Source organism: Gorilla gorilla, chromosome 3 (genome assembly GCF_029281585.2).
Source record: "Gorilla gorilla gorilla isolate KB3781 chromosome 3, NHGRI_mGorGor1-v2.1_pri, whole genome shotgun sequence".
Lineage (NCBI taxonomy): Eukaryota > Metazoa > Chordata > Mammalia > Primates > Hominidae > Gorilla > Gorilla gorilla.
Window position 1 is genome coordinate 138834334 of NC_073227.2, and position 17162 is coordinate 138851495.

At 38.1% G+C, this 17162-nt stretch overlaps 1 protein-coding gene and 1 long non-coding RNA gene across 2 annotated transcripts in view; one reads left to right on the forward strand and one right to left on the reverse strand.

Annotated features, from left to right (window-relative positions):
• LOC115934332 (uncharacterized) lies at positions 1-16172 on the reverse strand. Its single transcript, XR_010133467.1, has 8 exons — positions 15812-16172; positions 14519-15734; positions 10601-10695; positions 8142-8236; positions 7404-7458; positions 5627-5751; positions 3568-3696; positions 1-2707 (listed from the first exon to the last, which is right to left on the reverse strand). It is a non-coding gene; the product is annotated as an uncharacterized lncRNA (long non-coding RNA).
• Positions 15456-17162, forward strand: part of METTL14 (methyltransferase 14, N6-adenosine-methyltransferase non-catalytic subunit) — a 25987-nt gene continuing 24280 nt past the window's right edge. The window contains exon 1 of the mRNA XM_019025955.3: positions 15456-15714. Coding sequence (XP_018881500.1) covers positions 15649-15714 — 66 coding nt within the window. The 5' untranslated portion in view covers positions 15456-15648. The remainder of the gene's footprint in view (positions 15715-17162) is intronic.

Consider the following 17162-nt stretch of genomic DNA (forward strand, 5'->3'; position numbering starts at 1 on the left):
TATGAATCCAGCCACTTTTTATTAAGCTAGACATTAAACAGTTTTGAAAAAATGTAAAACAATGTCACTCTTCTTAAAAAAAAGCTATCTTTGGAAAATATAGTTTTTTAATAAAATATACTGCTTATGATGACATGTAATAGAATATTTACTTATTTTTAAATGAATTAATCAGTAAGTATCTCAGTTTTTATCTTAATGATAGTTTTAATTTCTAATATGGTAAATAATGATTGATATAACCCACATAAACATAAATTAAGCTCTTTGAGGTCTTCAGTTTTTAAGAGGGTAAAGGTGTCCTTGACCCAAATGTTTGAGAATCACTGAATTATTTCATTTCCTTTGAATTGCAATTGAGGAATCTCTGATACAGTGTGGTTAGATGACTCGATTCAAGTCAGAAAGCTAGTTCATTTTGATGACTTCAGAATTTTAAAAACCTATTTTATATTTGTAAACAAATTTTAATTTTATAAATTAAATTAAATGATTGATTTTGCTGAATTCTATTGCAGTATTATGGCTACTTACAGTAAAGTAATTATAAGGCTCTTTTGACATTTTAAAATCTTTGAAAAAAACTCTACATAATGCATCCTATGAAACTATATTTATTGCAAGTCCCAGTTTCTTTGAGAAAGATGGATAGTATCCATTCAGAATCAGAACTATATCTTGGATAAGTTAGCAATCCTTTCTCCAGCTCTATTGCTTTGTTTGAGTTCCACAGGGTCTTAAGTAAATGAATGTTAATATCAGAAAGTTTTTTCATTTCAAAATAAGGAATGTGTCTGCAATGCTCTATTTATATAATACATAAAACCATAAATTTTATAACTTTATAAGCTTATAAGGCATATTTACCTGATTTTCTACTAAAGTTTTGAGGCTATCCTGAGATATTTAGGCATATTTCCCCAATTTTCTACTAAAGTTTTGAGGCCATCCTCAGATATTTAAGTATCATATTCTAAAAACACAATTTAAAATGATTTGAGACAATTCTTCAGCCTAAATTCCAAGTTTGTCTTTAGATGTAACTGCAACACAATCCCCAAAATTAATTAGTCATATGCACTATAATCCCTCTAGTATCTCCAAGAATTTGGCATCCTTCGTGGCACAAAATTTTTGATGCCATCATGTAATGAGTGTGTTGTTCCACACCAATAGACACAAAAATCATAGAGTACTTGCAATAAATAGAAACTGTTTTACATAGCATCTTGGTGAGGTAAGCTTGTATTAAATCCCTTTAACAAAACAAGAAACTAAGCTGTAGAGACCTGTTCAGGCTTGCCTAGGGTAAGTCATAGAATTACTGCTGAAGCTGAGGATACAAATTTACATAGTTTTTGGAGTTTGTGACTACACAATAATGGTATCCTCTTGCAGTTAGAATCAAGATATACTTGAGATATATTTTACTCTACATTATATTTGTGTACCTCAGGTAACATGAGTAAAAGACATGACTTAGCATGAGTTAATTTATTCAGAAACTAGAATTCTCTTACCTTTTTTCCTCTAATTAATTAGTGTGATTACAAATAGTTTCTTTTGAGGACATGTTTAATCTACCAGTAGCTGAATACTCAAAAGGAAATTTGCTTTTTGAAAAAGAAGTGTTCAATATTTAATAAATATTAACTGAGTGACCACCATGTGCTGGGAGTTTGAGATGTAGGGCTGAACATGACAGGCAAGGTCACTGCTCGATAGCTTACATTTGACTAGGGGTATGCAGAGTAAACAAATAAATAACTTCAGCTAATAAAGTGCTATATAAAAATAAAAGAGTCATAATACAAAGTGATGAGAAAGATAAGCTACTTTACATATGGTGATGAGTGAAGGCTTCTTGGGGAGGTTGACATTTGAACTGAATCCTGAATGAGGAGAAGCTAGTCCTGCAGACATTGGAGAGGGGCCTGCATATACAAGGACCCGAAGTGAGAGGGAGCTGGTTGTGTTTGAGTTGGGTGAGAATATAAACAAACAGAAAGGAGTGTAGCTGTAGTTTAGTGCACCACAGTGAGATGGAGGGAGGTGGGAGTTAGTGCACCAGGGTGAGTCCAGATGGGGCAGGTTCTTGTAGACTGTGGTAGAGTTTGGATTTTAAGTGTGAATGGGAAACCTTTGGGAGATTTTAAGTTATGAGGTCACATGACATAAGGGAGACCAACTGAGTGAGAGATGATGGTGGTTTGAAGCTTGGTGATAGCTATAAAAATGGAGAAAGGTACACACATTTAGGTTATATCTTGGAGATGGTGCTGACAGGACCTGCCAATGGATTGGACATGGGAGGAGAGGGAATGAGAGAATGCACATATTTCCACACATAAAATGTTAACTATTATGTCATACCAAATGCATGATTCAAAAAGTAAAACCTAAACTTCATCAAAATTAAAACTCATTCCGTGAGGCTGGGCGCGGTGGCTCCCCCTGTAAACCCAGCACTTTGGGAGGCTGAGGTGGGCAGATCTCCTGAAGTCAGGAGTTTGAGACCAGCCTGGCCAACATGGTGAAACCCTGTCTCTTCTAAAAATACAAAAATTAGCCAGTTGTGGTGGTGGGAGCCTGTAATCCCAGCTACTCGGAAGGCTGAAGCAGGAGAATTACTTGAATCCGGGAAGTGGAGGTTGCAGTGAGCCAAGATCACATCACTGCACTCCAGCTTGGGTGACAGACTGAGACTCTGTTTCAAAAAAAAGAAAAAAAAAAACACATTTTGTGAAAGACTCTGTTAAGAGGGCAAAAAGGTAAGCTACGGACTGGGAGAAAATACTTGAAAACCACATATCCAACAAAGGACTAGTATATGGAATATATAAAAAATTTTCAAAACTCAAGAGTATGAGAAAATCCAATTAGAACATGGACAAAAGACATGAAGACATATTTCATGCACACAGTAACACAGATGCCAAATAAACACATGAAATGATGCTCAACATCATTATTAATTGGGGAAATGCAAATTAAAACCACAAGCTATCAGTTTGGTAATGAATTCCTATAATTTTATATTGCTTTGGCATCCACTTTAAATATAAGCTGGGCTTTCTCACACCAGAGGCAGGACTCCGTCACCTTGGACACAGTTTTCGGTTTGGTGCTCCCTTCCCCCAGTTCCTCAATGTGGTGGATCCAGATATCTGCCTTATACAACTGCTCTCTGGTGACTACTTCCCTAGGTGGTGGCTAGATGCAGGCTGCTTGACTGGCCCTGCTGATACTCACACACGGAACGAACTATGCAGACATGCCCTAGTGACTACCTCTCCATCACAGTGTGGCCCACTGGAACTCATGCCTGCTTACTTTAAATCCACCAATTAAACTCCCTGCTGGAAACTTGTTTGGATAACTCTCTGGACCCAATAAGGGTGCTGGCCCACAGGTCCCTTTCTCTCCCTGACCTCTGTGTATATGGCCGCCAGGAGTGTCATGCGCCCTAAACCTGTAAGTAATAAAATCTTTATTTCCATCTTTGTCTCTCCTAATCATTGAAAGTGTGCTCTCTGTCTTAAAAATCCTAAATTGAAACAAACTTACATCTATTAAAACGAGTAAAATAGGCCAGGCACACATCTGTAATCTCAGCACTTTGGGAGGCTGAGGCGGGAGGATGACTTGAGCCCAGGAGTTTGAGACCAGCTTCTCCAACATAGTAAAACCCCATCTCTGCAAAAAGAAAAAAGAAAAATCAGCCAGGCATGGTGGCAGATGCCTACAGTCCTGCTACTGGTGGCTGATGCCCCACCCTACTTCCAGCATTGAGGTGGGCAGTTCACTTCAGCCGGGAGGTCAGGCTTCAGTGAGCCTTGATTACACTACTGAATTCCAGCCTGGGCAACAGAGAAAGACCCTGTCTCAAAACAAACAAACAAAGTAAAATAAAAAAACAAAGACAATTAAGGCTAGAAAGGATGTAGAGAAACTAGGTCATTGATACGTTGCTGGTAAGAATATAAAATGATACAGATGCTCTGAAAAACAGTTTGGCAGTTTCTTTAAAAAAGAAATATGCAACTACCATGTAACCCAGTAATTGAACTTCAGTCATCTCTTCCAAAGAAATGAAGACTTGCATTAATACAAAAACCTGTACATGAATGTTTATAGTAGCTTTATTCACAACAGCAAAAACTGGAAACTATTAATATATGCCCTTCATTGAGCAAATAGTTAAACAAACTATGGTACATACATACAATGGAATACTGTTCAGCAGTAAAAAAGGAATGAACTATTTGATACATGCAACAACCTGGATGAATCTCCAGATAATCATGCCGAGTGTAAAAAAGATAAGCCCTAAAATACATACTGTATTATTCCATTTCTACAGTATTCTTGAAATGATAAAATTACAAAAATAGAGAACAGATAAGTGGTTGTTATGGGTAAAGGAGAGGGTGGCAGCAGGAGGGAAATGAGTGTGGCTATAAAAGGGCAACATGAGGGATGTTTGTGGTGATGGAAGTGATCTATCAATGCCAGTATCTTGGTTGTGATATTGGACTATAGTTTTGCAAGATATTATCACTGGGGAAACTGGATAAAGGCTACATGGGATCTTTCTGTGTTATTCCTTACAAGTGTATGAGAATCTATAATTATCTCAATATAAAAAAATCTACCTTTTTAAAAAAGTTAACAATTTGACATGGTTCTAATATATATCTATATCTTTATCTGTATCTATCTATCTCTCTCTCTATCAATCAAATAACATCTTTCACTTAAATGCACCACAGAATTTGTTGTGGAAGTTTTGGCTAGGGCACAAGGTGAGTAAATGCAGTATTCGCAAGTGAGTATTGAGACCACCTGGTTGCAGGACTTGTAGAAGAAGTAGAGCATAACTGGCTGTAAGGCTTTAAATTACATTACCCACTTTGAAAGTCTAAACTGGTTAAAAATTAGAGCTGGAGAAGAAAATTTTTGGAAATTGTTAGGCTGCGATACCACCCCTCTCCTCAAGAGGAGGGGGTAGCAGGCAGTCCCTTTTCACCATAATTCAAGGGAGGAAGCTTAAAGAGACCACTAGAAGAACTTAAGGTCTTGGAGACATCGATGTGTTGACCTCTCATTTGGAAAATCCAAAGAGCTAGAGTTGGTTAGTTCCTCAGGGGGCAGAGACAAAAAGGGGTAATGTGAATGTTTAGAGGAGCCATTTTGTAATAGGATTTTTGGTTTTCCTTAATTCCAGCAGTAAAATAAATATTACTTCCAGGTTTGTTGGGGACAAACTATGTGGTTTTCCCACGAACCAAATGTGGACCACTCACTTAAAGCCAGCATGAATCTTGTTAGGTTATGCTCAAAAGGATGGCCCATAAGGGTAAACAGTACCTAGAGAAAGAAGCCAGGTAAATAAAGGTCCAGAAGAAACATAGAGATGCCTTAATCCTTGTCATGGGAACCCACAGGTTGGGTAATGTGGATCTCGGAAGAACCCATGAAAATGTTGATGAGAAAAAGAGTTAATTTCAAATATCTGTCAAGTCCGGAAAGTTTCAATGCTAGATCATGAAGAAAGTATCAGTTTAGTTTGAGCATTTCCCTTAAGCTGCTTCCATTAAATCTTCTCCTTCCCCACACTCCAAACCTGGGAAGCACTGTAGGCCTGGTGAAACCAAAGTTGGCGCATAACCATGGGGAAAGAAGGGAGCAGCAGAGATGTGTCCTCTTGTCTCTACCTCCCAGACTGCTGGTATCATGCCTGCAACTGGCCTGGAAGTGCGGCAGGAGAGAGAAGCCTTAATTCTGTAGCCAGAATTAAATTTTAACCTCATATTTTGGTTATTAAACTGAGACTAAAGGCTAAATAATCAAATAACTATTTCTAATATTTAGGAATGAACACAAAATGCATAGAAGACTGCTTAAGTTTACATTCAGGGGAAGAGGAAGAACCAAATCCATAGAAAGGGCAGTAGAAGAAAAATAATTTTTCTTAATTTTACACTATGAGTCCTACTTGTTCAATATTCTGAATAAAAAGGTTCTCTTCCTATATATCTTAGCAAAATTTTTCCAGATTATACACTAGCATATATATGTGTGCACACATGTGTATACATACATACATTATGTGTTTCCCACCATAGTATGAATACAATATCTGTTTCCAGCAGCTGTGAATGTAGACTTAGATATGGATGTGGTAGAAGTGCTTCTTCATAGTACAATTTCCAGTTTTCCTGAATACAGTACTACCAACGTGAAACTATATTTTTGCTTGAGATAAGTATTGCCATACACAAGGTTCAGACTTCAGAGAAACAGCAAAACAGTTGGAAGGTTAAGTTGGAATCCAGTTCATATCCAGGATGAGAAGATATCCAATTTATTTCCTTTCAGTAAAGCTTTTCGAGTTTCTGTGGCCACTAGCTGAAGCTGTTTTTCTCTGCTAAATTTCACCAGAATCAACATGTTTTGGCTTATTGTACATTTGACCCATAAATGGATAGGAGAAAAAAACAGTAGATGTAATTCAAATCAGAGGGAATTCTAAATAATCAATGTCTGACCAGTGAATACTAATTCTGCATCACTCATAAGTTATTTGATAGAAATGCCCAGAGGAGAATGCTGGGAAGCCCACAATGAACAGCAACTCCAGTGATTACTTTTGGATGCACTCATTCATAATCTGAAACAGATTTAGTGTGTTTGCCATAATTTAGTTTTATTATCTTTCTCCTGAGCATATGTACAAAGATTCTCTTTCATATTTACTCAAAACTTAATTCTTTGGGGTAAAAATTACGGTATTTGTATTGGCTATAATAATGTGACATACTTTTAAAGAATGTATACAACTAAATCCATTTTTATGGTCATCTAGTATAAAGTAAAAGAAAATTTTAGTAATTTTCTAATTTATAATAACATATTTTTAATGGCACAAAGTTTACCATTTACAAACTGTAGTTCGTAAATCTTTAGACCAGATCTTTTATTGTTCTGGGTTATAAAATGATATAAATATTTAAAATCCCAAACATATCATTAATAAAAATAAGTAGGACTTAATGATATTATATTTTCAGTGTCTTTGAATGCAAGCTCTATTTTTGATTCATCATAGAATGCACTTCCTTTTTCTGATTGTTTTTACCATTTCAAATTTAACTTAGGGAGAAAATACTCAACTTCAGGGAAAGAATTAAGTTGTAAAAACAAACAAACTAAAAACACAGTGTTAAAGTATTCAGACAGTTTGAATAAGCTACATCACAGAATTTCATATTCTTTATAAACACCACAAAGTTAATGCCAAGAAGTATTTGCCTGATAAACAATTTCATTTCTTATGTAAGTATGGTAACTTATTAGAGAGATCCCTACAAGCAATTTATACATACAGCTATTTCACTTACCTTGACAAGTTTTTAACTAGCCATTTTCTGTAATGCATAGAGATACAGTGACCTGCTAAAGAAAATAAATTACAAAAGAGATAAATTACAAATTACAAATAAATTACTTTTCTTTTCTTTTCTTTTTTTTTTTTTTTTTGAGACGGAGTTTTGCTCTTTTGGCCAGGCTGGAATGAGTGCAGTGGCACGATTTCAGCTCACTCAATCTCCACCTTCTGGGTTCAAGCAATTCTCCTGCCTCAGTCTCCCAAGTAGCTGGGATTACAGGTACGCACCACCATCCCCAGCTAACTTTTGTATTTTTAGTAGAGATGGGGTTTTGCCATGTTGGCCAGGCTGGTCTCGAACTCCTGACCTCAGGTGATCCACCTGCCTCGGCCTCCCAAAGTGCTGGGATTACAGGTGTAAGCCACCATGCCTGGCCTACTTTCATTTTAAAGGTATATTTCATTTTACTAAATTTTTTATCCCACAAATATTTAAGATAGGTGCATTATTAATATTTTTTTAGATAGGAATAAATTTACAGGGAATGTTTCAGTAATTTTATATAAATAATAAAACTTTTATTGAAAGTAGTATTTTATATGCATTTCCTTCCTAGTTATAGGTATTTTTAAAGCCTATTACTTTTCTGTCTTTAAAAATGTAGTAAACTTTTTTTTTTTTACAAACTTGTAATGCTATGTAGCATGAATTAAAAGAAATTCAGGATAGGCCAGGTGCAGTGGCTCATACCTGTAATCCCAGCACTTTAGGAGACCAAGGCAGGAGGATCGCTTGAGGCCAGGGAGTTTGAGATCATCCTGCATCACATAGTGAGACCCCTGTCTCTAGAAAAAATAAAATAAAAAATTAGCTGGGTGTGGTGATGTGCACCTGTTGTCCTAGCTACTTGGGAGGCTGAAGTGAGAGGATTACTTGAGCCCAGGAGTTTGAGATTATAGTGAGCTGTGATCACACCACTGTACTCCAGCCTGGGCAGCAGAGCAAGAGACTCTTTTTGAAAAAAAAAAAAAAAAGAAGAAAGAAAAGGAAAGAAAAAAAGAAAAAGAAAGAGAGAGACACAGAAAGAAAGAGAGAGAGAGAAAGAAAGGAAGAAAGAAAGAAAGAAAGAAAGAAAGAAAGAAAGAAAAAGAAAGAAAGAGAAAGAGGAAAGGAAAGAAGGAAAGAAAAGGAGGAGGAGGAAGAAGAAAGAAGGAGGAGGAGGAGGAAGAAATTCAGGGATGAGTCCACTTGTTGGACCTTGTGGTAGTCACCTCTGAAACTGTTATTTTGGTCTCAGAAATAAAGTAGAATTGGTATCAATGACATTTATACATTGTCCAAACCATGTCTTTCTTTCTTGTCTCATTCCTTTTTCTATAAATCAATTTAGAAAAAATCTTTTCCACACTTTGTCTTTTGGTTTGTCCTTTACTTTTTTGGTCTTTCAGTCTATTAATGACACAATTTGTGACTACCTGTCTTTCTCCTCTTCAGATTGCTTTCCTTTATGCTATACAATGCTATGTTCTTATTTTCTAAGTTTTTTGTAGTTGTCATGAGAAATTACCTTGATGCAATGGTGACCTACAAGTACACTACAAGGCAAGCTATCCCGGAAGTCACAAAACAGGCTCAAAGATCAAATTAAGATGTTTGAATCACATAGTTTATTAAATCACTTTAAAGCACATAATCTGAAGCAAGAGGAAAGCGATGGGGTAACTTTCCACACTTAGGATAGAGTTCAAGTGGGAAGGACCACACGAGGTGAATCCTGAGTTATGCTATATTCATACATCCTGTGTCTCTCTCCATCTGCGGCATCAGCCTTCTTCACTGATAGTCAGATTGAAGTTTGAGCCAGGTCAACAGACAGAAGGTGCTTGGGGCCAATGATACACACTTGCTCTATTAAAGAGAGACAGTGACAAGTACGCCTGGCCACAGCCATAACTTGTCAATCAGCCTGCAAAAAGCTATGGGTACTATAAGGATTTCTTAGGTAGAGCACATGTGGGCCCAGAGTAGGACCATAAGTGGCTGGTATAAGTGGCTGGTTCTTTCCATCCCTTTCCGTCTATAAATAATATAGTAATATAGTAAACATATTTAATATAGTAAATATAATAAATACAATAATACAGTAATATAGTAAATATAATAATATAGTACATATATCAGTCTATATTTAGTATATTGTGAATTCTACCTATGTCTCACAAGCTACTCGCTTACTCATTATCTGTGCTTAGCACATCCTATGGGATTAATCCACCTCATTCTGTGCTCTACAACAGAACTGAACTTTCTCAATTAATAGAGCAAACTCATGTTACACTAATCAACCTTTAAATATTTTCTCATGTATGCAGTTAAATGTATTGACATTACTTGTAACATTTTTGTATTATGTTATTCTATTTACCTTGTCATTTCTCACTTTCCTTACAGTTTTTGTCATTTTGAAGAAACCAACAGGGATGTTTGGTGCAAATTCCCAAAATAATTCAATCCAATTCAATTCTCCACATTTCCATTTGACATTGATATACAGGCTGTGAAATATACCTCTTCTTACTTTACGTTCCAGAAAATCAAGCCTTTAAAATTATTTTTACATGGCTGGGTGTGGTGGCTCACACCTATAATCCCAGCACTTTGGGAGGCTGAGGCGGGCAGATCACCTGAGGTCAGGAGTTTGAGACCAGCCTAGCCAACGTGGTGAAACCCCATCTCTACTAAAAATATAAAAATTAGCCAGGCGTGGTGGCTGGTGCCTGTTATTCCAGCTACTTGGGAGGCTGAGGCAGGAGAACTGCTTGAACCTGGGAGGCGGAGGTTGCAGTGAGCCGATATCGTGCCATTGCACTCCAGCCTGGGCGACAACAGCGAAACTCCGTCTCAAAATAAATAAATAAATAAAATAAAATTATTTCTATGTAATCGCAGTATCCTTTAAAAATGTATCGACAAGTGATGAGAAAACAATCTTCATCTCTGTTTCTTATGTAGTTATTAATTTGATACATGAGGCTTGATAAACATTTTCTTGTGCCACACGTGCACTAGACCTCAGCAGTTGTCCTGTTGAGCACAATAAATTCATGAACTGGGGAGTCTTCTGCATTTAATGACTATACATAAAGCTCCAAGGATGATGTAAAATGGTAGGGGCTCTCTTCCAATTTCTACCCAACATAGGTACTCACAGTTTTTCCAACAAAGCTCAGAAAAGTTAGCGAGTTATCCTCAACCAACAGGTTCATCAATAAGCATCTACTGAGTGTCCATTCTTCACAAGGCACTGGAAGAAAACAGAACTTATCACCGGATTCTGACACTCATTTTATCTTATGTGTATTCCTGAAAAAAACTTTCTGCTTACAAAATGTATTTTTAGAAAAGTCACTTTGGAGCCCATCTCTTCATTGTAGGAGAATTTTCTCTTACTCAATTATAAATTTACAACAAGTACAAGAAAAAAAGGCATGTTTAGGAAAAAAGACAAAACTTTAATGTGCTCATAAGATTGGGTAGATAAAGGAGAATAGAGCAGGCTGAGTGTTTTAGGCCATTCTTGCATTGTTATAAGGAATAATATATAAAGAGAAGAGGTTTAACTGGATTATGGTTATTCAGGCTGTATAGGAAGCATGATTTTGGCATCTGCTTGGCTTCTGGGGAAGCCTAAGGAAGCTTACAAACCATGGCAAAGGCAAAGAGGGAGCAGGCATGTCACATAGCCAGAGGAGGAGCAAGAGAGACAGAGAGTGGGGCAAGAGGAGGTGCCACACACTTTTAAACCACATGATCTCAAGTGAACTCAGATAGAGAGTTCTTATTACCAAGGGAATGACCCAAGCCATTCATGAGGGATCTGCTCCCATGATCCAAACACCTACCACCAGGCCCTACCTCCAACATTGGGGATTACAATTCAACATGAGATTTGATGGGGAATACATTTAAACTCTATTAGTGAGGTAGCAAATTATTGCATAAAATGCTAAGTGGTTTAGGAATTTATCCCCTTGAACCCAGACATATGCTATCTAATATGGTAGCTACTGGCCAAATACAACTAATTACATTTCATTAATTACAGTTAAAGATTCAGTAATCTTTATTTTAAAATAATAATACACTAGCCACATTTTAAGTGTTCCGTAGACACATATGGCTGGTGGCTACCACATTGATTAGTATAGAAATAAATGTTAGTAGAACATTTCTATTATTACAGAAAGTTTTATTGGATAGTGCTGTCCTAGATATTGAGGAAATATAAAAAAATTTTGAGCAGAGTTTAAAATGATAAAATTACAATTTTCCACAAATATCTAGGAAAAATTGGATAGACTGGAAAAAGATAAGACAATTAGCATACGAATCAGAATATATGTCATCCACAGGTTGTGGTTATAGAAATGAAGAATGGTATGTGTCAGTGGTGCAACCAGAAGCAGAACTACAGTCACAGAGCAGATATGGAGGCTGAAGGAGAGGTGGAATGCTTCTTGTTTAGGAAAATGGGTGGATATTGACCCTGTTTTCTGAAACAGGAAATGCTAGAGGAGTGAAATTGATTTTTTTTAGTGGATGATAAATTTAGGTTTTGTTCATGTTGTTTGAGATTGTCTTAGTCCAGTTGTGCTGCTGTAATAAAATAACACAGACTGGGTAATTTATGGAGAACAGAAACGTATTTCTAACAGTTTTGGAGTCTGGGAAGTCCAGGATCAAGTTGCCAGCAGTTTTGTTGTCTGGTGAAGGTCCAGTTTCTGCTTTCAAGATGGCATCTTGAATGCTGCAACCTCCAGAGGGGAGGAATGCTATTCTACATGGTAGAGGGTAGAAGGGCAGAAGAGGAACTCTCTCTGCCAAACCCTTTTTATAAGAGTACCTAATCCCATTCATGAGGGCAGAGCTGGTTATAACTCAATCACCTTCCATACACCACACCTCCCAATATTGTTGTATTGGGGATTAAGTTTCAAAATGAATTTTTGGAGGAGACAAAAACCTACTGCCAGCCTCCACCTCCAAACTGGGGATTGCAATTCAATGTAAGATTGGGCAGGGACTTACATTCGAACTGTATCAGTGAGGCAGCAAAGTATTGTATAAAATGCTAAGTGGTTTAGGTATTTATACTCTTGAACCTAGACATGTGCTGACTAGTACAGTAGCTACTAGCTATGTAAACCATAGCAGAGATTGTGGAGGGCATTCTAGTAAGATGTATAATAGGCAACTAGCTACACAGGCAGTCCCTAACTAACATAGGTTCCACTTACGATTTTTTTTTTTTTTTTTTTGAGATGCAGTTTCGCTCCTGTTGCCCAGGCTGGAGTGCAATGGCGCCATCTCAGCTCACTGCAGCTTCCGCCTCCCCAGTTCAAGCGATTCGCCTGCCTCAGCCTCCCAAGTAGCTGGGATTACAGGAGCCCAACACCTCACCTGGCTAATTTTTTTTATTTTTAGTAGAGATGGGGTTTCACCATGTTGGCCAGGCTGACCTCCTGATCTCTGTTGATTCGCTGGCCTTGGCCTCCCAAAGTGCTGGGATTATAGGCGTGAGCCACTGCACCTGGCCCACCTAACGATTTTTTGACTTACAATGGATTTATTGGGACATAGCCCCATCATAAGTTGGGGAGCATCATGAGTTGTAGAGTATAGGTTTGGAGGAGTCAGTCTCCAGGAGCTTGGAGAGAGATGCATAAGTTATAATGTGGATCTCTCTTTACTTCCTTAAATTAAGTGCCTAGAAGTAAATTGCTTCTTCAAAAAGTATGGATTTTATGTGAGGACTTCTGAAATTTCTTCCCCCTCTTCCTGCCACACACACTCCCTAGTGGCCCTTATGTTGTCATAATGAACAGATGTTACTGATGGGCTTGTAAAATTCTCTACAAGTATGCTGATGTGGTCTGGTGTTTTAAAATTCATTAGTTGGGAGAGAGATTTCAAAATTATATCCCCTTTTTTGTAAAAACTGCAACAACCCTCTGCCCAACTCCCAACAGTTTTGTAACTATTACATGGAAGTACATATCTGCATCAGTACAGTTCCAGGCAGGAAAACAAATAATTAAAAGTATTTTAAACAGACGCCATTCACTATGGAGAAATAGTTAAGCAGATATTGAAGGCTAGAAGAGCAAAAAGGGAGAAGTAAGATTAAATCAGAAATTTTAAACTGCAGGATGGCTACCAGTCCTTGAGCTGGTGGAACAGAAGGTAGAAGTAGTATTATCATAGCACAAGAGCAAACTCACTCACTGTTAAGGGTGTCACTTTCTTAAGGTAAGGAAAGGAGGGGCTGCTCCAACTGGCTCTAGACTTTGTAAGGGACATAGCCATTGCTCTAGATGCCAGAAGCAGAGAGTAAAATAAATGGACAATAGCTTTCCCATGTTCCACCTTTTGATTTCCTGCCTGTGCCTCCTGTGGGCAGAGTCTTACAGGAAGCCATCTAACAAGGAAGGCTGGGAAATGTAGTTTGTGGACTCCCTGCCTAGCCATCATCTCGAAGCAGAGGGTAAGTGAGTATGGGGTTCAAAGATTATAGGCAAGTAACCTGCATAGCACCTTATCAGGAAAAAAAAAAATCCTCCATTAGACAGTAAACTCCATAAAGAAAAACCGACTTTAGTTTTTAATCTTTGACAGACTTTATAGACTCTAGGGCCTATCACAGTGCTTGCCATATAAAATGCTCAATCAATATCAACAGATATTTAAGTGAATAATTGCCTATTCTCACCATTGGTAAAATTTAAATCAGTATTCAACTTAAATGATTGCCAGATAATACAACTGATTTTTAAAGAAATACACTTTAACTCATATGGACATAAATATTTTACAGTATCCAAGTAGTGCTGACATTACTCAAGGAATTGCTTAGGACTACTTGTTCAAAATTGTCTTTCAGACCTAGTTCTTCGGAAATACATTATAATTATTTCTATAAAAGTGGGCATGACTAGTAGAATCTAGTCTTGCCCACTTTTGGCCCAGCCTGACTCAACTGGTTTCGATCTGGATGACTTAATATTATTTCTGAAAATTAAATCCACTCTGAAAGAACAGACTTATTACTAATTTTGTTAAGTACTTACCACGATTTCCAATTAAACTTGAGGCAACATGAGGTCTTACTCCACTTCCACCACTGTAGGCTTGAAATAAGATGGCAAATGTGGTGAATAATAATGGTAACAACTCAAATAAGACTTTGGCCTTTGCTGCCATCCTATGAAGACAGAATCACCACCCCCCAGCCCTCACCCCTCACCCCTGCAATCCGAGTAATTTCAGGAAGCTATTTGTTTCCTTATCCTTGGGTTATTTTCAGTTAAGACAAATGTACAAGCACAAAAAGGAGTCCCTTAGCTTCTGACTCCTAGGACATAAACCAAGACACACTTTACTATCACACACTCATTTCCCTAAAGGGAAGAAGCCAAAAAATGCATACTATAGTAAAATGGGAAACATTTCAAGGGACAGTAAGGTGTGGGGAAGAGTGGGCAGATGTTGTGGCTGTTACCTGCGTGAAGGTAAATAAAATGTTAACAATAACAAGCACTTCTACACCGCTATGTGCAAGGTGCTATTTATCCTTTCAATCACAGCTCTGTGAGGTAGACACTTATGACTCCCATTTTACAGATGAGAAAACTGAGGCTCGCGAAGGTGGTTAACTAGCCAAGGCCACTCGGCTAGGAAGTGAGAGGCCAAGGTTCAATCCTAGGCAATCTGGCTTAAGTTTGTGTTCTGTTAAAAAAAAAAAAAAAATTAAAGGTTATCTGGCAATTTTTTAAACGTCAGGACTGTCATCTGTGGAATCAATTGAAAAGGGAATCAACACTTCAGAAACTGTAATACACCAAGGGAACCTGCTATCCTGGGAAAGAGAGATAAAGGAGAAGTCAGCTGACTGTCCTCCTTCAGACTAGCTCAGACCACCCCAACCTGCGAGGGCCCTGGAGACCCCCGTGGCGCAACAGATCCCTTACTGGGTCCCTTCCAAGTGGCGTCACATAGCAAGCGTTCAGAAGGAGGCGGGACTTCCGGGCCAAGCGAGCCAATTCCGGCCGCGCCGGAAGTCTCTACTGAGGAACGCTATGAGGATACTCTGTTCGTAAGCTCCCGGTGAATTTTGTTCCACAGACTCGGAAGAAAGGTTGGACAGGAGTTCACTGGAGATTGACAAGTACTCGGGGTAGTGAAAAGCAGGAGTTGGAACATGGATAGCCGCTTGCAGGAGATCCGGGAGCGGCAGAAGTTACGGCGACAGCTCCTCGCGCAGCAGGTCCGCGGCCCTGGTGGCCCCTGTGGGAGGGATCGAGAATGCGAGTGCGCGGCCGCCTCCTCCCTCCACACCCCGCCTTTTTCTGTCCCCTCTCTACCTGCCGCTGTTAAGGCCTTTCTGGTCCTGCGATCCTGATCCCTGGTTCTGCCTTTGTAGGTCTCAATTTTCGCGGTGTCCCGATGTTTTTCCAGTTCCTTCCGCGGTCTTTGTGGTGCTAAACCGAATGCCAGGATTAACCTTTAAACTTTGTGGAACTCCCACCGAGTGTCTGGCATGTTCACGCCAGGATGAGTGTCATGTTATCCCCTACATTTCTCTTCACTATTAAATGGTCATCTATTTCTTACTTTTCTTCGTCGTCAGCCCCAAATTCTTGAGATTGTGGTTTCATTATGAAATACGTTTACAGTATTTTCTTTGACATCTTTCTGAAGACAACACTGGAAGTAGCCTGAGTGTAAATTTTAGATTCTGCATCTTATATAGAGTATCCTTGTCACATCCACAGTTAATATTTGAAATCTTACTCTGTGTTAGTCACAATAATCTCCTGAAACAGGTATTATTACCTTCACTTATGAAGTAATGAAAAAGGCTCCATACGTTAAGGAATTTTACTCCTGGTCGCTCACTTCTCTGCTGGGAAATAGAACCTAGGTTTGTCTCCCCAAAGCTTGTCTTCTAAACCATTGTCCTTCACTTCTTTCTTGTGTATGAGTAAGTTAACATTTGCTGATTAGTAGAGTGCACATGCAGAAAATATAGATTGTGCACAGTTCTACTTAAAATCGAGGCTGTATTTTCCATTCTACTATTCAGATCAGTAAAAGTGATAGGAGCAATGCTCGTAGACTGTAATTAGTCATCTTGCAGTTATTTTTCAGTAATGAAACTTGGTTTTAGCAAATGGACTTCTGAAACCTATCCTCTTTATGATCTGATGAACAGATTTGTGGAATATGGCTAAAACCGTGGAAACTTGGAGTCAGATTTGTTCCTTTGTTCCTTATCCCGCTGGCATTACGATCTTGGGCAAATCAAGTATCCTTTCTAAGTCTTCTTTTCGCCAACTTCTTTTATCGTATTATCTTCAAAAATGTTAAGTAGCTCTTTGTTGCTACCACAGAAGATGTTTTACTCCTTAATATTGAATTCAAACTTCTATTTGACTCAATATACATTCATAGGACAATTATTTGTTTAGTGTTTTACACTCAGCAGATGCCAGGGGCTCTAGCTTTTAAAGTCTTTTATGAATTGGTTGCACTCTACTTAGCCAGCCTTGTAACCATTATTTGTTTACATTTGTTTGTATTTTGCAAAATTTTCCAAACTGCCAAACAAAATTTATGTTACCATTTTAAGGTAGTAAAGTTCAGCCTTGTGTCTATAAATAGTAAGACTTAGCTTGAGTAAAACTGGATCGATTTTTATTAGAGCATAGGATA